The sequence below is a fragment of the Pocillopora damicornis genome, chromosome 3, assembly GCF_964200805.1.
Source record: "Pocillopora damicornis chromosome 3, jaPocDami1.2, whole genome shotgun sequence".
In the NCBI taxonomy this organism is placed as follows: Eukaryota; Metazoa; Cnidaria; class Anthozoa; order Scleractinia; family Pocilloporidae; genus Pocillopora; species Pocillopora damicornis.
This window is the reverse complement of record NC_142672.1, coordinates 23,736,908-23,757,393: the sequence shown is the minus strand read 5'-3', so window position 1 is coordinate 23,757,393 and position 20,486 is coordinate 23,736,908. Positions and strand designations below refer to the sequence as shown.

The 20,486-nt window shown below is 38.9% G+C and overlaps 5 protein-coding genes across 13 annotated transcripts in view; 2 read left to right on the top strand and 3 right to left on the bottom strand.

Annotated features, from left to right (window-relative positions):
* The window catches only part of LOC113681326 (uncharacterized), a 40,633-nt gene that overhangs the window by 14,173 nt on the left and 5,974 nt on the right, over window positions 1-20,486 (bottom strand). For 5 of the 9 annotated variants that reach the window (XM_089200660.1, XM_089200656.1, XM_089200657.1 and 2 more), the window contains 2 exons: window positions 19,674-20,258; window positions 14,175-15,697 (listed from right to left, as the gene is read on the bottom strand). The exons of 1 other annotated variant lie outside the window; for it this stretch is intronic. In XM_089200660.1, coding sequence (XP_089056786.1) covers window positions 15,241-15,697; window positions 19,674-20,258 — 1,042 coding nt within the window. In that variant the 3' untranslated portion in view covers window positions 14,175-15,240. Of the gene's footprint in view, window positions 1-14,174; window positions 15,698-19,673; window positions 20,259-20,486 lie in introns of those variants that run through there. 3 more of the 9 variants (XM_089200661.1, XM_089200659.1, XM_089200662.1) reach the window with 1 other exon arrangement.
* LOC149048927 (uncharacterized) lies at window positions 1,948-5,551 on the bottom strand. Its single transcript, XM_089202320.1, has 2 exons — window positions 4,923-5,551; window positions 1,948-2,751 (listed from the first exon to the last, which is right to left on the bottom strand). Exons 1-2 carry the CDS (start codon window positions 5,543-5,545, stop codon window positions 2,286-2,288), a joined length of 1,089 nt encoding a protein of 362 aa, XP_089058446.1. The 5' UTR covers window positions 5,546-5,551; the 3' UTR covers window positions 1,948-2,285.
* Window positions 8,365-10,564, top strand: LOC149048926 (uncharacterized). Its single transcript, XM_089200683.1, has 2 exons — window positions 8,365-8,550; window positions 9,254-10,564. Exons 1-2 carry the CDS (start codon window positions 8,544-8,546, stop codon window positions 9,700-9,702), a joined length of 456 nt encoding a protein of 151 aa, XP_089056809.1. The 5' UTR covers window positions 8,365-8,543; the 3' UTR covers window positions 9,703-10,564.
* LOC149048925 (uncharacterized) lies at window positions 11,018-12,755 on the bottom strand. Its single transcript, XM_089200664.1, has 3 exons — window positions 12,657-12,755; window positions 11,806-12,475; window positions 11,018-11,612 (listed from the first exon to the last, which is right to left on the bottom strand). Exons 2-3 carry the CDS (start codon window positions 12,453-12,455, stop codon window positions 11,171-11,173), a joined length of 1,092 nt encoding a protein of 363 aa, XP_089056790.1. The 5' UTR covers window positions 12,456-12,475; window positions 12,657-12,755; the 3' UTR covers window positions 11,018-11,170.
* Window positions 18,710-19,576, top strand: LOC149048924 (uncharacterized). The gene has a single exon (XM_089200680.1). It carries the CDS (start codon window positions 18,719-18,721, stop codon window positions 19,349-19,351), a length of 633 nt encoding a protein of 210 aa, XP_089056806.1. The 5' UTR covers window positions 18,710-18,718; the 3' UTR covers window positions 19,352-19,576.

The window sequence follows — 20,486 nt, the reverse complement described above, 5'->3', positions numbered from 1 at the left end:
CAACGAGACTGAATTCTACCAAGATTTTCCGGCCTCCCAGTTTACCACAGTTTGCACGCGTTGGTGGGCCTGAACATGTTTATAGTATTAAGTAGTGTTATGACGTGAATTAAATGTCAATTGTCGAGCTCTCTTTTCTTTCTCCGACTCACGCTTACTTTTCAATGAGAGTCCAACTTCAACGGCTCTTTGAACATTGGAGGAGTACGTGAGAAGTTGAATATTGTGTGTGCCCTGGACGCCATGGTAAGAAAACTGCTATCCTTGATCTGTTTTGACATTTTTCGATCAAAGTGATATCGGAATGCTTTAATTGGTGTGCCGGACGATAAGAGTAAGCTAAGAGAAGACATATTTATTATTTTAAAAAGGTGTACATTATATTGCTTTGTTTATTAATTTTTTCCTGGTGCAGTGATAGTAAAAATAATGCACCGTAATGCACCGTATTAAACTCAACTATTATTAAAATGTGCATTAAATGTCTATTGCCGAGCTCTCATTTCTTTTCTTTTCTGACTTGCGCTTACTTTTCAAAGGGAGTTTAACTTCAACGGTTCTTTGAACATTGCACGAGTACGTGAGAAGTTGGATTTTGTGTGTGCCCTGGACGCCATGGTCACGCAACTCTAGTCAATATATCTAGTGTGTACTGAACTCAGTCTGTAGCAATAATAATAATAAAAATAATAATAATAATAATAATCACAAAAAAAATGTAAAAATAAATAAAAATGTAAATAAATACGTCTACCGAAACAAACGACGAAACAGCAAGATGTCCTGTCAATTGTCTGAATTATGCAATAGTTTTTATTCAGCAAGTTGCGACTGTAACAGATCGAACGGTAAAACTCGACTTAGAGTTGGACAATTACCTACAACTACGTGCATTACGGAGTCCGCACTAGCCTTCCTTAATACGTGATGACTACGGAATGGGAAAGAGCACAGGGAAGATAAGTATGGGTGCGCGCAAAACCAACTCAGAAAAAATATTACTCTGGCAAAAACTATTTTGGAACGCGAAAAAAACCCTTCAACTGTTTCCGGTCCAGACATGTAATCTACGTTTGATCGACAAAATAAAAATGGAACTTACTTTTAATTGACGCTTTCATGAACGACAACGAATAAGTGCAATATCAGCAGTGAAAAAAGAGGAGAAACTTACCAAATTGGCTCTGCTTTACGGCAAAGCGAAGTGAAGACTATACTACGCCATGTAATGGTTTCGTGTCAGTCTTCACATTCGATGACGTCATACCCCCAGCAGATCGCTGTTCCATTTGCGGTTTGTATTTTTGGTGGTTTCGGCGAGATGCCTTGGCGGCCGTCACCACCAAAAATACAAGAATATCGTATAGATCAGCAAATACAAAGATGGCTTAAGGATCAGCTGCAGGATAGCATAGCTAATAAAGGAATGGCATAGCCTTCACGTCACGCCACGACGATTCGCCACAACATCGAAATATTTCAAGTAATACTAAGCAATTTAATGTTCAGATAGAGCGTCTGATGTTTTGCAAAGCTATTCGACCTAACGCTACACTATTTGTGTCTACGCTGTACCATTCTACATTACGCTGAGCCATTTCACGCAACGCTACACCATTTGTGTGTACGCTGTACCATTCGACATTATGCTAAGCCATTTCACGCAACGCTACACTGTTTGCACGTACGCTGTACCATTCGATATTACGCTGAGCCATTTCACACAACGCTACACTGTTTTTATGTACGCTGTACCATTCGACATTACGCTGAGCCATTTTCCGCAGCGCTACACCATATGTGTGTACGCTGTACCATTCTAAATTACGCTGAGCCATTTGACGTAACGTTACACCGTTTGTGCGTACGCTGTGCTACTCGACGTTACCCTGAGCCGTTTAACTCAACGCTACACCGTTTGAGTACTGTATTGCAAAAGGAACGCAAATTGAATAGTTTAATTATCACAATCGCCATCTTTTAAGGCCGGATGGCAGAAGACGGTGCTAAAAGAGCTCCTGTGCTCACTCTCCACCTCGGTATACTCCAGCCACTTTTAGTATAAATATCATAAACACCATGTCTCCAAAACACTTACCAAAATTACTGGTTAAATTGAACGGAATTCAATGTTATTCTCATACATATTTTATAAAATTTATTTAACCTAGTTAAGGATAATAAAAAAAAAAAAAAACCAATAAAAACGAAATAAAAGGAAAAACACACACATGCACTTAGTGCCCTCTGCACTGAAAAGTGTGCTGAAATGAGTCTTCATCAGTTTATATTGCTGAGTTTTTTGGTTTGTACTGGACTGATAGCTTCGTCACTGTCGAGAGCCCCCGCCAATTAGAGATTGTATTGGCATCTTGCAGATCATTTATGTTGGACCGCCTGTGTAGTTTTCCATCCGGCTTCACTTGGAACAAAGGATAGTTGTTTTTCTCTTCATTGTCAACAAATGGGATGATATTGGTAACCTCAGCGATGTCGATAACTTTATTAGGGTCTTGGTAGGCTTCATACACTTGGTCGACTGATTTCTGAGTAGCCTCGACAACATGTTTAAAATTGTCTTCGCTTTTATGAAGCATTCCATCACCATAAGCAATCCACTTGTCTCCTCTGATATTAGTTACTCGCAGGCCAAACTTCCCGTCTTCATCGTGCATACACTTACTCAGGTAATGACCATCTACATGGAGATTGGTTGCTTTTCCTAATTCTGCTCTTGGTGTCCTGAGATGAAAAGAATATTATTCAATGAAAATGATACTTAAGGAATATGGAAAAACGGGTTTTAGAAAAAGCTTCTTTCTGCAGGAACTTTCCTTGCCATTTTTTTTTTCCTAGCTGACCTGCTTGAAAACATAAAAGTATGATTTAGGCAAACCTGATGAGTCATTCGGAAGTATTAAACAGTTTCAGATTTATATGGATCACTCATAATCACGACAACCCAAAACATTCATTTGATAATACATGGCGTTTTCTGGTAGATTGGGCCTCAGTAATTTCATTAACATTCGACAAAGGCTTTACTTCGGATGAGCTATTTAATTCTTCTCCTTCTTGTTGCTTTTTTTGTCACTTTCCTCTCCATATATTCTTTTAAAATAAATAATTGACAACCGACCTACGTCGTTATCTTACTTCACAGACTGCCAAAGTAATCAGCACGATTTGTCTGTAAATTAAATATTTATCAGGAGAAGATAATCTCCCAAAAAAAATACATCTGAAATTATAAATGCTTGCACATCACACAAAGGATACTAAAACATACTAAACTTTATGCCACATATAAATCAATACAGATTATAAACTTCGAAAAAACAAGATCTTCTTTGATCTTTAGCATGGCGGCCGGATGCAAACTCAGGCTCTCTGCGAACATTTGTATATTTCTCTGCATTTATGTGTCTTTTGTAAACTACAAGTCCTTGTATCTGCAGAAGAGCACTTTTCTAAACGACAGTGATTTGTATTTTGTCTCAAAAGTGAGCTGCAGAACTGAAATTGCGGGTAATTTACGTCAACAGAGGAATCCGTCCGGAGATAAAGAGTTTAGTAATTCGCTCAAAGCTGTTATGCTTTGTAAGCTCTTTCATCGAGCCTGTTTCGCCCTAGCTTTAATTGCTCTGGCTGGCAATATCGAGTTTAACCTCGGCTACCAGACGCTAGACGACATAAGGAACACTCGTGGACTAAAAATTGCTCACTTAAACATACGAAGTCTCGTACACAAGACCGACTCTTTGCGCCTTGAGGGAATCGACAGTAAAACAGTGGACATTCTAACTCTATCCGAGACATGGTTGGATGGGAATATTTACGACACAGAAATAAATCTTCCTGGATTCGTGTGCGTTCGTCAGGATCGCACTGGCATTAAAGAGGGATATGGTGGTGTAGCTATCTATGTGAGAGAGGGTTTGGCTTTTCGCCTGCGGAATGATAGTAATACTGGCGGTCAGGAGTGTTCTTAAACATGGAACAAGGAAAGCTTTGCGGGGCTATGTTCATCGATCTAACCAAGGCATTTGACACGGTAGACCATCAAATAATGTTATGCAAGCCATCCGAGATCGGCCTTTCTGAAACAGCTCTTCATTGGTTCCGTTCTTACTTAACTGGTAGACAACAGTGCACCTCATGTGGAAATGAGTTATCTGAGGAACTTCCAGTCACGCATGGGGTGCCACAGGGTAGCATTTTAGGGCCTCTGTTGTTTGTAATTTACATAAATAACTTGCAAAATGTGCTTAACTCCTGCTACGCGTCACTTTATGCAGACAACACTGTGATTTATTGCTATGGTACATCCTCAAAGGAGTTGAGTGATTAGTTAAATAACGATTTACTGGGTGTGACGAAATGGCTTCAAGATCCCAAACTGACTTTAAATTTGGACAAAACTAAATGCATGCTTATCGGTAGTAATAGGAAACGCGAAAGCAAAGTTGATTTGACTGTCTCTATTTTAGATCATAGTATAAGTAATGTTCGCAGCTTTAAATACCTCGGTATACATATATCTTCGGATTTCACATGGACTGATTATATTGAACACCTAACTGGGAAAATCAATCAGAGGCTTGGGCTTCTCAAGCGTATAAAGCATTTATTGCCTTTCAGGGCGCGTCTACTTTTCTATAAAAGTCTTGTTATGCCCCTTTTTGAATATGCTGATCTTGTATAGGGCGATAAACATAATATTACCCTTATGTTTAGCTTGCAAGTTTTGCAAAATAAGGCCGCTAAAGTTATTTTAAATAAACCATTGTACTCATCCTCCATTGAGGCATTAGCCGTTCTCAAGTGGCTGAAAAGGCGATTTCAAAGAAGGTGTGTACACGTATACAAATGCATCAATGGCCTAATTAATCACGATATAGACTTGATTAGACAAGACGTACTTCATAGGCATAATACACGTAACAAAGGCAATTTTAGATAACCACGTGTCAAAAGAAATTGGGGGAAGCAAATAACACAATATCATGCCGTTTCCGATTTTAACTCCCTCAGTCAGACGAAGAAGAAGTTTGGTCTTCTCTTCTTCTGTGTTTGCTTGACTCGCTTCTCTTGCTTTCCCCAAGGCCAACTGATGACCAGTCAGATAAGCGCTTCTGGCGTGTGGTAGAAAATGGTCATGGTTGTTCATGGCCAACTTAAGCATTCGCCCTGGTTTCACCGGGACACCACCGATCCATTTACCACCTGTGATCTCATCTCGTTTTCTAGTCTCCGTGTCCTTATCTGCAATAGCTATGAGCATGCGCAACTCTTCTACTTCATCGTCAGGTGCACGCGCCATTGTGTTGAAGGCAGCCATGAAGCGCTTATGACGGCCAGCGTCTTCTTCGTCAAATGGATCGATGATGGGTGCTTTCGGTATACCATAGAAATCCCCCGCCAGGGCTACAATGTGCTCAAATTTGATTCTAACCCCATTTGGAAGGATAAGTTGCCTGTCTTCTAGTTTCTCGGCTCGGGCTCGCTTTCCGATGTCTACGTGCTCAGGCGACGCAAATGGCATTTTGTGTAGAAGTCTTGCATGAGACAAAGAGACAGATACCTATATGTTAAATCTCCAGCCGGAACATCCGTTTCAGGAAAAACCGTGACCAAGGTCTTAAATACCGTCCGAGGCTACAGGCCGAGGGTGTTAATGAAACAATAATTCGCGATGGCGAGCGGTTCCTCAAATACTGTCGACTGTTCCCAATTTTTGCAATAATACTTGATTATTACTTTACATGGGAGGTTCTCAGTAAGATGGGTTGAAAGTTATCTATCAGACATCTTTTTATGGATTATTGAAAAGATTTTGAATTTTTTTTCTCTTTACCTGGATAGTACTATCTGCCCACCGATTTTTAGATGCTTATCTATATTGAATTCAAACTCAACCATTTTATTAGTATTCTCATCCAAGGTATCCGGCCTATTTAATAGAGATATAAATAAATGAGTTTAAGAATAAATAGATAAGTTAGTATAAATTTGTCTCAATATAGATGACCAGTCATTCATGCAATACCGAGTATACTCTCTGTAGTACATAATCTGTTCATAAAAAGAAAGAGCGAAAGAGTCTCCAGTAACGTGTCCAGCGGTTTGGCCACGCTTCCTCTCTCTTACGTGTATGTCAACAATACCGCTGACAAGTCAAGACCAGCAAACGGGTCTCTTCCAACAGGAGAACGGCTCAGCGGTAATGATTCTTATAAGCTACTCGTTTCATATTTTACAACAAACACCATGTCCCCAAAGGAAATTAATGATCTTGGATTCAAGATGTTAAAAGAACTTTATCCTCAGGTGGGTAGCGTAATATTAAAGTTATGAAAATTATTGTAATGATTTGCAAACATTTTTTGCTTGGTTCAAATGTGTTAAATGCTCTCCTTTTCGTCGCAGATTGTGAAAGTCTCGCCACCATCACCCCACGTGAGGTGATGATACTGACACATTAATAAGATTTCGAAAGCGTCATCGGTAATCACGTGTGAAATTTTCCTGGAATTTTTCCTGGAAAATCATCATCCACAGTTAAATTTTAGTTGAATATAAACCTCCTACCAGCTCCTACTTGGCCATAGAGTCCTCTGAGAGACTTCTGTGAAATTTCCATATGTTTTCTTGAAACATTTTCTGTGACAGCTGTTGTTTTCATGTTTTCCTTTGGAAATTGGTGCGTGGCCGGCCAAGATTGATTCCCTTACGCAAACCGCACGTTTGACCGTCGTGTTGGTTCGAAGAAACTAACGCGAGTTTGACAGCAAAATCCCTGTACGTGGAATTATGTTACATGTAAAAAATGAAAATGACAAAGGGGCCAGACAATCTCGGGCGCTCGTAAGTTTGCTTTCGAAAACACAAATACAAAACGTATCGGTGTTTCCAAATTTGCGTACGATAGAGTGAATTTGTTTATACCTCACTTTCCGTTTATCAGATGAGACCAATGTTAGTGACAAGCTTGAAAAAGTAAAATATAAACGATGGGTACAGCATCGAGGAGAGGGTGGTTGAGAACAAAAAAAGGAGTGGAGGCATGGATAATATGCGATGTAATGATGAAGAATGATTGGGAAAGTCAGTGTCACTGGTGCATCACTGTTGAAGGGGGCAAGAATTAATCAAAGTTTTGAGAGTGTTTCTGACGTAGCCTTTTAAAAAAAATGAACAATATACAAATTAGAGTATTTACAATGAGACGTAGTATCATCACTTACAGTTATTTCATTTATTTACTCGTAGGTCCTAGAAGTAGCACGGCTGGTAACACAACAAACTGATAACGATACAGCTAAAGACGAGTTTAGAAAGAAGCTGAAATCGAGAGTTTCTGAATTGAACTATCTAGAAGGGGAGTTTCCGAAGAATGAGTCTGATGAAAATGCTCATGTGTTGTGTGGTAACGTCGAAGGTGCGATGAAATATTGTCCCACAAGATGGCGAGCGCTTCAAAACTGGTTTGATGAGGCCCACATGGTATGTGTAGAAACTCGACTATGAAATTTCACTTTTTTTCCGGTCACCTGTCTTTAGTTAAGTTCCCTCAAAGGAGGTAAGGAGGTAAGCTAACAGGGAAAAGTTAGTCTCAGCGTATTTAAATTTCCTCATTCATGATTCAAAAAGGAACAGTGAGATATCTGCTCTTGCAGTTGCTTTTTTTATTCACTCTAAGTATGTACTACATTATCAAACTGCTGCTAAAATCATAGCTTAAACATCCCAGTTAGTTGTATTTGCAATCGCACGTTTTTTTTTTACCGGTGATTTTTTTTCAAATAAACAATGTTCACTGCATATATAAGCTTGACAGAGTTGTTATCGACATTGGTCGGAAAACTTGTCGGATAAGACTTTCCATTTTCCTTGAAAATTTTCTGAAAGACATTGGAAAATTTGTCCTCAGCAAGTCTTCAAATTTCAAATTAAACCTTCATTTTAGACGAGGGGACTTGACACTGGAAGAAAACACATTTTCCCTTTTTAGCCCTTTAGCTCCCATCAGTGACTAAAAGAGAATTTCTCCTTACAATATCAATACAATATCAAACAGACAAGCCATGAGAATAAAGAACAATATCAATTAGGGGATTATTAGTTGATCTAGCACCAAATTCTCTGAACTAACATCACAAGAATTATATGGCAGATAGTAAGGGGAATTACTAATGAGATCTTAATTGGGATTTAGAGGGTTAAGCGCACACTGTTAGATGCCTCGGAGTAATGGCCAAAATTATCAAAGAAACGTGGAAGAGAAAATGCAGTATAGGGGTCGAGATTATTTACCTAGTTACAAAGTCAGTAGGTAAATTTCTTCTTCCGTCACTTACTCAGGTGCAAGGTTTAGAGGAACACTTTTGGGATAGTTGTGGAGGAGTCATCAAATGGCTTGATCAAGAAACTTACTACACTGCCTTTACCGAGGGCTGGGGTCTGTACGCTGAGAACCCTTTGATTGGCGAGGACACCGATGTCTATAAGGATGAGCCTTTGCAGAAATATGGAATGCTGAAATGGCAGGTTAGTATTAATAACAGATCGAGACAGATGTCATGAAATTGTCAACCGTACTCTTACTCAAATTAATCTTTTTTGGGAAATTACCTCGGTTGAATGATTTTCAATCTCTGCAGACGAAAGCAACTCTGCTAAGGTGCCCATGCCTCGCACTTTAAACTAAACTGGTGTCTTCTTAATTAGCTTGGCCAAGTCTGTGAAATTGTAAAGCAACATATTTAATATGAAATTCAATGAGAAGAAAACTAGTTGTCTGTATAATGTGTGTTTAAAAATCCCGAGAAACGAAAAACCCTTTGACTGAAACAAAGAAACAAAGGAGAGAAAAAATGAGGTTGCTCTCTTTCCTTGTAAACTTACAAAAAATTGAAGTATCTAAACGTCACCCTGCTGGCTATTGCGATTTCTAATGACAATTTTCGCACTCTAAACAAAATAGGCTGAGCGAGTGGTTGAGGGAAAGTGGAGATTATTTACTAATAATTTTCCAAAATAAGGATCACTTTAAATTGCTAGTGTGCAGGCATCCTATTTAACAACCAGTCACTAAGAGGTTTTGAAATCAGGTTTAGATGACCACAGATGAAGAACCCAAGCATCTGTTACTCTTTCCTTAGTTTCCTTTCGAGGGTTTAATAAACTACCCAAATGAACTTTTTCGACGACATCTGGCTCTAGTATTGTCAACTAAATTGCTCCTCTACAGGTGTGGCGCGCCTTACGGTTAATTGTCGACTCGGGTCTGCACTACCAAGGATTTTCTCGCCAAAAGCCCTAGATTTTTTCGCAGACTTCGCTTGGGATGAAAGTGGTGAGGCCTTAAGGGAGGTGACTCGTTACCAAAGCGCACCAGGCCAGGCTACTGCCTATATGATTGGCCAACAGCATATCAAGAAACTCAGAGAGTACGCGAAGGAAATGTTGGGAGATAAATTCAAACTTCGTGACTTTCACTACCATCTTCTATCCCAGGGTTCCGCGCCATTAAGTTACTTGGAGCAAAGTATCGAGACTTATGTAAAATGCGTGAAGAACGAAAATGCTTCCGGATGTTATGAAATTTTAAATCCTGTAGTGAACGACCCAGCTGCCGATGTCGATGACGATGTGGGGGATGACCTTTACGAGCCAATTAGAGGGCGTCATTATTTCTGATCAAATTCACTATCAATCACCATAGAGTATGTGAGCGTACCATAGCTTTCTTACGTGCTTAAGGACACTCAAAATAGATGTAATTCTCTGAGTAGAATTGCCTGGGTAAATATTTTTACCAGTGACGACGGGTAATTTAGAACGTTTAGCATAGCTAAACTTTACTACATACAACTACTATACATGATAGTAACTGTCATTTTGAATTACCAGACTCAGCCTTAGTGTAGTTGTCTTCTTGCATAGAATGTTGCGATGAACAGTTTTTTGCAAATTTGATCAAAGTTTACTTACATGTAGCATGCAGTTCTTTAAAATGGTCGATAATACAGCCAATAGAGAATAAATGCCCGAAATCTACTACAGCACTCTTAAATGTTAGACTTTAGTGAGAAACCAATGTAATCTACAAACGTTATGCTCAGTTCTAATTTTTTTATATCTTGCATACTCGAGGCTTTTGTATACGAACTGACATAGTACGTTGTAATGTTCTTAGCAGCACTTTACATTATGTTCTGTTTCACTATCCTAACCTTGAAAGAGAGACGAATGATTATGGGTAGTTAGGCTAGGCTTGTGCACTAGAAAGTTGTATCATTATATTTTTCATAGTGACAGAACAATAGTTACATCTGCAAAAATCCGCTCTAAAGTCAAAATAAAGAAGCCATAACATCGGTTATTCTAGACGATGGAGTAATTGACGTGAAGATCTATCTTAGCAGTATTGGTACGCTATGATTAATTTTAAGCACTCCTCATTCATTTTTCTGCCCGTTTTTCGTTTGTATTTTCTGGAATGTTAAACTAAAGGAGATCTGTCACGAATAAAAATTATTATTTCTTTTACTCTTATAAAGCAGATGTAATCTCGTTGGTTTAAGTTTAATTATGTAGGATAGGTGGATTGGTCAGTGAGATACAGTCCTTAAAGCGAATTAAGTATGAGAGCGATCTTGGCAGTAATGAACACTACTTGTGCAGTGGCGAAATTAAGGGCGGAACCACATTTTTTCATCATTTATTCGTCACTACGGGGGTCTATCCCTAAGCAACGCCCTTCCGCCCCAATCTGCTGCTGTTATCCTTGGTGTTTTTTTTTTTTTCAGGAGTCATTGAGCTGAACATTTTTTAAAATTTTATATTTTCTAAAATCATTAAAATCCTCAAGGCCTAACTAAGTCATTAAGAAAAGCTATAAAAATCATTACAATTACATTATTTTGTAGAATACGTAATAAAGAGAAGGCTACCCTGTGAATTAGCCTCAGTCATGAAGTACTTTGCAAAATAGTAAATTTTTTCACAAAAGGAAATTACTTCGTATTTATAAAATACCGTTATCGATCACAATTTTACTTCTTTCGCTGCGAAAAAAGTCAAAACAGGGCCGAGGGGACTCAAACCCGTGTATTGCTTCTCATGAAGTTCCCTTTTTTTAAAAATGACCGTATTGATTTCCTCTTCATAATGTTAAACTTCGCATCTTGAGAGATGTTACAGCATCCTTTCGTTTCGTAGCCGCGACCTTCTGCTTAAAGAAGCTTAGTATGGACCTCGAATACACTTTTCCATCCTTTACTTGGAACAGAGGGGCATGATTTTTACCTTCTTCGTCAAGAATTGGGATGATGTCGGTGACTACAGCGGTATTGAGATCTCTACTCGGATAATTGTAAGCTTCAAACACTTGGTCAACTGACTTCCCAACAGCCTCGATCACAAACTTTAGGTTTTGTTTGTTTTCTTCATTGAGAAGCAGTCCATCTCCGAATGCTGCCCACCCATCTCCTCTTTTATTTGCCACACGGAGGCCCATTTTTCCATCTTCGTCGTGCATACACTTGCTCAAGTAATGACCAAGATTGCGTGGATTAATTTCCCTTGCCAAGACATCTCTCGGTGTCCTGAAAAGAGAATTTTATTTAAGCAATACTTTCTTTTCCTTTCTTCTTGTACTTTATTCAAACAAAAATCTGAAGAGACTGTTAACAAAACCAAAACATGAACAATACCCATTACATACATAGATGACAACGAGAAATTCAATAAGAACAGCATAGCGATCACAATAATGATAATAAGAACAGTGATTTATACCGAATGTGTCCACTCGAGAAGCTGTCAGTCAGGAAATGGCAGGCAAACCCATCTAGTGATAAGGCTTCGTGTAGCAGATTCTCCTTTTCTTCAGCGTTCGTTTTATCACTCGCCTCTCTAGCTTTGTCCATTGCCAGCTTGTGACCCGTTAGATAGGCTTCTTTGGCGTAGGGAAGAAAATGGTCGTGATTAGTTTTAGCTAACTTCAACATGCGTCCGTGTTTGACCGGCAGAAACCAAATCCATTTACCCCCAGTGATTTTATCCCACAATTTATCTTTGAGGCTCTTGAGGTTACGGGTCTCGTGCTCCAGTGCAGCCAAAAGTTTGTTCAACTCTGGCTGCAACTTTTCCTTTGGCTCTCGTGCCAGCGAGTTGTAAGCGTCAATAAAGCGCCCATAACGATCATCGTTAGTCTGATTTGAGGGATCGATAATCGGCTGCGTGGGTACACCATAGAAATCTCCCGCTAGTGCTATAATTTGCCCTAAAGATAACACCAAACCATTGGGAAGCTTGAGGCTGTTTAGTCTGCCCATATTTTCGGATGTGATGCAGACTTTATCCCCTATGTGCTTGTGTTCAAATGGCGCAAAATCCACTACGTCTTTTCCATGATGATAAACATCAATTGGTTTCGTCTGCTCCATGTTGACGGTGTCGTTTCTGACTAATGAGAAACAGATTGGAATTGACATATGTTTACTCAAATGTCCATTACGTCTAAAAGGTATTGAAATGTTAAAGATAGCACATTTAACAAGTGAGACAAAACTCAAAATAAGAATACCCTATGTGGCAAGCAGAACAGTAATGACGCTAAAATAAAAGTGATATTCGTAGAATCTTACCAGCTTTACATGAATCTACTCGTGATTTTACTGATTGAAAAGTAAAGTACAAATTAAATTTTAATCTATATCTCAGTCTTATAGAGACGCAAGTGTTCGACTTCCTGTATCAGTAAGTTCTTTAGGGGTTTCCCCGTATCTCTGAAACCGATCTGTTAATCCCTTTTTAGACTTTAAATAACATCTCTTTTGACGTGCATGACGTACACTTGGACCAACGTTGTAAATACAAAGAGGAAAAAAATGTTCCAGACTCTTCTCATTTGGCGGAAGTTGATTTCATTCGTCTTCCTTTCAGCTAAATAAACTTTAATTAAGACGCAATACATGACAAAATTTCTTCAATACGGCCCGAATAAGGCTTCAAATGCATCATATGCGAGTTATGCGCTATTTTGAACACCATGTCACTGAATCTGTGAGATGTTTCGATATTAAATCCCTTTCGATCATGTCACGCAAGAGCGGCTTGTACTTATGTATTGCAACTGGTGGCGGATTATCCAATTAAAATCACATGAATAGTCTATTAAGTTGGAACTGGTGATCGAGGGATAAAATAAAATAGAATTTGTAATGGCTGCCACGCCTTTGCTACCGGACATTGATTTGTTATAAGTTTGTTTCGTGTTAAACCGTAGTAGCGACGTTACTGTTTGTCCATTAGGGACGTGATCTTTAAGTTCCACCCAGAACCGCATTTTAGTTAGTTATCTCGTGTTGGGCTAACGATAAGACGTGTTTATCGAAAAGCGCCTTTTGCCCACCTTATCTGAAAGTTCGTTTTGGTCAAACCTTTACAAGTGGGACTGTTATTTTACGATAAGCACTTGGATACCTCGACTACGCTAATAAACGATTCAAGTCTTTTCCGTACAATACATCCTCGCTTCGTAGCGCGTCTTCACTAGCGAAACTCATAGTTGTCGTTGAAATTTGCTTCGCTCGCGTCGGCCGCTACAGAATTATACTATGTGGGATTCCCATAGAATGTAAAAGGCTTCTTGTCAGCTTCAGCTTCTCAGCTTCACGTTTAATCATTATCGTTTCAAAATAACGGTATTGTTTTCGGAGGTAACGCCAAAGGTCGCTTGAAGACCTCACTGAAGACATGGTCCGATAATCCGACATGTATTGCCGTATGTTTCTCAGAAAATGATGTAAACAAGAATTATTTTTCGACTGAACTCTTGATCATTATTTCAAATGATACTTGTTTGATTTGTAGCACTGTTTAGGACCCACAGTTTTGCCGATTGTAATTGATGAGTTAATAACATACGTGATCACGAATTAATACAATTTAAAATTTTTTCGGTTTTTTGACGTTTAAATATCGAACCGGAAATTTTCAGTGACATCCTTACTGAAAACAAACGAAGGTGACGTTGACCTAAACTACGTCAGACTCGACACGTGGAAGGAAAGCGGCTCTCTATAGGTCTCCAGAAAAAGCAAGGTGCAGAAATATCAGACCAAATCTTGAGAACGAGTCTTTTTTTTGAGTCCGCAAGGAGATTTTAGAGCGTTTTAGATTTGTTTTATTTGAGAAATTCTCTACCTCTAAAATCGGCAATAACATTTTATCGGTGTTAACTTGTATTTTGTCTATCATGGCGATAATAATTTTTCTTCCTGTGGACTTTACCTACTTGAGTATTAATGTTAAAATAACCTGCCTTTATGTGGGAAGTTTGTTATTAGTTCCCAAGATGAGGTGCTCGAATTCTCATCTTTTAATTGAAATGCTTTTGGGAGCTTCTGAGGAATTATCTAAAGTTATTATTCTTGTTAATTAATTTTTTTTTAAATTGAGCCTTGCATATGTGATGCTCTACCATTGAGCTGTAAAGAACTCGAACCTCTATCTCGGGGAGCCAGGAAATTTTTAGTTTTGTGTCTGACGAACACTCTGAGCATTGCTAAGATCAGTAATATCTAAAGCAGCGAGTGAATTAATGAAACAAGAAAGACAGTTACTTCGTTCGATTTGGTCAACATTTATTAGCCTACTCCTTGCTTTCGACATTGCTCCTATGAAGACTGAGGTTTGCAAAAGACCATAATTATCATAGTTATGTTTATCAGTCGATGAATTTCTCTTGCGCAACATTTGGAACTGTAGAATATATGTGCTCAGGATAAATGTAGAGCTTAGTTCTACTGCAAAGGTTACGATTTTAAACGACTGATAGTTTACAGCTTAAAACTAGACAAGCAGATTCAAAATTCTTAAAAGGAACGCAAATTGAATAGTTTAATTATCACACTCGCCATCTTTTAAGGCCGGATGGCAGAAGACGGTGCTAAAAGAGCTCCTGTGCTCACTCTCCACCTCGGTACACTCCAGCCACTTTTAGTATAAATATCATAAACACCATGTCTCCAAAACACTTACCAAAATTACTGGTTAAATTGAACGGAATTCAATGTTATTCTCACACATATTTTATAAAATTTATTTAACCTAGTTAAGGATAATAAGAGAAAAAAAAACCAATAAAAACGAAATAAAAGGAAAAACACACACACGCACTTAGTGCCCTCTGCACTGAAAAGTGTGCTGAAATAAGTCTTCATCAGTTTATATTGCTGAGTTTTTTGGTTTGTACTGGACTGATAGCTTCGTCACTGTCGAGAGCCCCCGCCAATTAGAGATTGTATTGGCATCTTGCAGATCATTTATGTTGGACCGCCTGTGTAGTTTTCCATCCGGCTTCACTTGGAACAAAGGATAGTTGTTTTTCTCTTCATTGTCAACAAATGGGATGATATTGGTAACCTCAGCGATGTCGATAACTTTATTAGGGTCTTGGTAGGCTTCATACACTTGGTTGACTGATTTCTGAATAGCCTCGACAGCATGTTTAAAATTGTCTTCGCTTTTATGAAGCATTCCATCACCATAAGCAATCCACTTGTCTCCTCTGATATTAGTTACTCGCAGGCCAAACTTCCCGTCTTCATCGTGCATACACTTACTCAGGTAATGACCATCTACATGGAGATTGGTTGCTTTTCCTAATTCTGCTCTTGGTGTCCTGAGATGAAAAGAATATTATTCAATGAAAATGATACTTATGGAATATGGAAAAACGGGTTTTTAGAAAAAGCTTCTTTCTGCAGGAACTTTCCTTGCCATTTTTTTTTTCCTAGCTGACCTGCTTGAAAACATAAAACTATGATCTAGGCAAACCTGATGAGTCATTCTGAAGTATTAAACAGTTTCAGATTTATATGGATCACTCATAATCACGACAACCCAAAACATTCATTTGGTAATACATGGCGTTTTCTGGTAGATTGGGCCTCAGTAATTTCATTAACATTCGACAAAGGCTTTACTTCGGATGAGCTATTTAATTCTTCTCCTTCTTGTTGCTTTTTTTGTCACTTCCCTCTCCATATATTCTTTTAAAATAAATAATTGACAACCGACCTACGTCGTTATCTTACTTCACAGACTGCCAAAGTAATCAGCACGATTTGTCTGTAAATTAAACATTTATCAGGAGAAGATAATCCCCCAAAAAAAATACATCTGAAATTATAAATGCTTGCACATCACACAAAGGATACTAAAACATACTAAACTTTATACCACATATAAATCAATACAGATTATAAACTTCGAAAAAACAAGATCTTCTTTGATCTTTAGCATGGCGGCCGGATGCAAACTCAGGCTCTCTGCGAACATTTGTATATTTCTCTGCATTTATGTGTCTTTTGTAAACTACAAGTCCTTTTATCTGCAGAAGAGCACTTTTCTAAACGACAGTGATGTGTATTTTGTCTCAAAAGTGAGCTGCAGAACTGAAATTGTGGGTAATTTACGTCAACAGAGGAATCCGTCCGGAGATAAAGAGTTTAGTAATTCGCTCAAAGCTGTTATGCTTTGTAAGCTCTTTAATCGAGCCTGTTTCGCCCTAGCTTTAATTGCTCTGGCTGGCGATATCGAGTCTAACCCCGGCTATCAGACACTAGACGACATAAGGAACACTCGTGGACTAAAAATTGCTCACTTAAACATACGAAGTCTCGTACACAAGACCGACTCTTTGCGCCTTGAGGGAATCGATAGTAAAACAGTGGACATTCTAACTCTATCCGAGACATGGTTGGATGGGAATATTTACGACACAGAAATTAATCTTCCTGGATTCGTGTGCGTTCGTCAGGATCGCACTGGCATTAAAGAGGGATATGGTGGTGTAGCTATCTATGTGAGAGAGGGTTTGGCTTTTCGCCTGCGGAATGATATTAAAACTGGCGGTCAGGAGTGTTTATGGAGTGAGTTGATTAGAAACAAATGCAAGCCAACACTCGCCTGCTGCGCTTATAGAGCACCGGATTCTGACTTTCAGACCTTTATTTCTTCGCTACATGAGAGTATGTCATCTGTGGATCTGGAAAAATCGGATGTGGTAATTCTAGGCGATTTAAACGCAGACATGATGGCGAGCTCTAAATTGCCCAAAAGAGATAAACAAGAACTTCTTAACTTTTCGCGGGCCTACAACTTCACTCAGTTAATAAAAGAACCGACGCGCATAACTGACACCTCGCGGACTTGGTTTTTGCTAATAATGAACACCGCATTGTCAAATCTGGTGTTGTTCCGGTACTGCTTAGCGACCATTTTCTGGTATTTTGCATAATTAAAGCTGGTATTACATCAAAGACTAAACCGAGAACACTCGAGTATCGCTCCTATAAGAATTTTAATCCGACTTTATTTAATGATGATCTTAGGAATATTCCCTGGCATATTGTTGAAAACGAGGAAAACGTCGACGATGCCTTGTTTACGTGGAATAAAATGTTTTCGGAGGTTGCTGATCAACAAGCACCAGTAAAAAGAAGGCGTGTCAATGGATGAACAGTCAAATATGTGATAATATGAAAGAACGTGACTGGGCGCATAGAAAGGCGCGAAAATCGAACTCGGTGCGTCATTGTTCAATGTATGCAAAGCTTAGGAACAAAGTTAATGGCTTAGTACGAACTGCCAAGTCTAAATATTACTGTGACATGATTGAGGAAGCCAAGGGTGACTCAGAAAAGGTGTGGAAAGCAGTGAACGAAGCATGCAATCGGAACTCATCTTTAGAGAGTATTCAGTGTATTATCTCTGATGGTGTTCTGCATATAACATCCCAATCCATTGCTTCTTTAATGAATAGCTTCTTTGCTTCCATTGGCCGAATTCTAGCAAGCAGAATACAGACTTCCGTCTTGAATTTAAACTCCATTTCAAAACACCCGCTTTTCCAGTTCGAGTTGACTGAATTGGATCAATCTTTTGTGCTTGAGCAGCTTTTGTCATTGAAAGCAAACAAAGCGATTGGTCTTGAAAAAATTAGCGCAAGACTTCTTAAAATCTCAGCTCACACAATTGCACCATCTGTTGTTAAACTTTTGAATCTCTCAATTCGCATTAGTCAATTTCCCAAATTGTGGAAATGCGCGAAAATCACGGCAATATTTAAGTCAGGTGACAGGACTAACGCTTCCAACTACCGCCCCATCTCAACCCTCCCTAAACAAAGCAAGATTTTGGAGAGAGCGGTACACTTGCAGTTGTATCAGTACTTGATTACCAATAATTTATTGTCCAACAAGCAGTTTGGTTTCCGGAAGTGTTTCTCAACTACAACAGCTTTGACCTCATTTGCTGATGAAGTGCTCTTAAACATGGAACAAGGAAAGCTTTGCGGGGCTATGTTCATCGATCTGACCAAGGCATTTGACACGGTAGACCATCAAATAATGTTATGCAAGCTATCCGAGATCGGCCTTTCTGAAACAGCTCTTCATTGGTTCCGTTCTTACTTAACTGGTAGACAACAGTGCACCTCATGTGGAAATGAGTTATCTGAGGAACTTCCAGTCACGCATGGGGTGCCACAGGGTAGCATTTAAGGGTCTCTGTTGTTTGTAATTTAATTAATGGTACATGCTCAAAGGAGTTGAGTGATTAGTTACATAACGATTTACTGGGTGTGGCGAAATGGCTTCATGATCACAAACTGACTTTAAATTTGGACAAAACTAAATGCATGCTTATCGGTAGTAATAGGAAACAAGAAAGCAAAGTTGATTTGACTGTCTCAATTTTAGATCATAGTATAAGTAATGTTCGCAGCTTTAAATACCTCGGTATACATATATCTTCGGATTTCAGATGGACTGATCATATTGAACACCTAACTGGGAAAATCAATCAGAGGCTTGGGCTTCTCAAGCGTATAAAGCATTTATTACCTTTCAGGGCGCGTCTACTTTTCTATAAAAGTCTTGTTATGCCCCTTTTTGAATATGCTGATCTTGTATGGGGCGATAAACATAATATTACCCTTATGTCTAGCTTGCATGTTTTGCAAAATAAGGCCGCTAAAGTTATTTTAAATAAACCATTGTACTCATCCTCCATTGAAGCTTTAACCGTTCTCAAGTGGCTGTCTCTAGAGAAAAGGCGATTTCAAAGAAGGTGTGTACACGTATACAAATGCATCAATGGCTTAATTAATCACGATATAGACTTGATTAGACAAGACGTACTTCATAGGCATACTACACGTAACAAAGGCAATTTTAGATTACCACGTGTCAAAAGAAATTTAGGGAAGCAAATAAGACAATATTATGCCGTTTCCGATTTTAACTCCCTCAGTCAGACGATCAAAGACTAAAGGAATGTAAATAGTTTTAAACGTAATGTTTTTAAGTTTTTTAATATAGCTACTCACGTTTAATTTTTACTTATACTTATTTTTAAATTTTGTGCATTTTTTTGTATCTTTTTAATCTCTTTGCAATTTTATAGCTTTGTTGTTTTTACTATATATATCTAGTTTTGAGGTCCTTTTTGAAAACCATATCTTTTATGAAAAAGTTTCCTCAATAAAGATGATTATGATTATGAAAAAAATAAGAAAAAATAAGTAAAGTTATAGTTCTATGGAGTTTTATATATAGCTCTACTTGATGTTATTTCGCGTATTTTTGGCATACCTGATGTGTCCACTTGCAAAGCTGTCAGTAAGAAAGTGACAAGCAAACGCCTCCAAGGCATATGCTTCATGAAGAAGTTTGGTCTTCTCTTCTTCTGTGTTTGCTTGACTCGCTTCTCTTGCTTTCCCCAAGGCCAACTGATGACCAGTCAGATAAGCGCTTCTGGCGTGTGGTAGAAAATGATCATGGTTGTTCATGGCCAACTTAAGCATTCGCCCTGGTTTCACCGGGACACCACCGATCCATTTACCACCTGTGATCTCATCTTGTTTTCTAGTCTCCGTGTCCTTATCTGCAATAGCTATGAGCATGCGCAACTCTTCTACTTCATCGTCAGGTGCACGCGCCATTGTGTTGAAGGCAGCCATGAAGCGCTTATGACGGCCAGCGTCTTCTTCGTCAAATGGATCGATGATGGGTGCTTTCGGTATACCATAGAAATCCCCCGCCAGGGCTACAATGTGCTCAAATTTGATTCTAACCCCATTTGGAAGGATAAGTTGCCTGTCTTCTAGTTTCTCGGCTTGGGCTCGCTTTCCGATGTCTACGTGCTCAGGCGACGCAAATGGCATTTTGTGTAGAAGTCTTGCATGAGACAAAGAGACAGATACATATATGTTAAATCTCCAGCCGGAACATCCGTTTCAGGAAAAACTGTGACCAAGGTCTTAAATACCACCCGAGGCTACAGGCCGAGGGTGTTAATCAAACAATAATTCGCGATCGCGAGCGGTTCCTCAAATACTGTCGACTGTTCCCAATTTTTGCAATAATCCTTGATTATTACTTTACATGGGAGATTCTCAGTAAGAT

Bases quoted from the DNA above. Each gene is read 5' to 3' on its own strand.
- LOC149048924 (XM_089200680.1), top strand. From the start codon at position 18,719: ATGCTTATCGGTAGTAATAGGAAACAAGAAAGCAAAGTTGATTTGACT.
- LOC149048927 (XM_089202320.1), bottom strand. From the start codon at position 5,545: ATGCCATTTGCGTCGCCTGAGCACGTAGACATCGGAAAGCGAGCCCGA. The intron at 2,752-4,922 runs GTACGTCTTGTC...ATAATATTCTTT, and splicing joins ACGTGTATTATGCCTATGAA to TCATCTCAGGACACCAAGAG.
- LOC149048925 (XM_089200664.1), bottom strand. From the start codon at position 12,455: ATGGAGCAGACGAAACCAATTGATGTTTATCATCATGGAAAAGACGTA. The intron at 11,613-11,805 runs GTATAAATCACT...TTCTCTTTTCAG, and splicing joins TTCTCGAGTGGACACATTCG to GACACCGAGAGATGTCTTGG.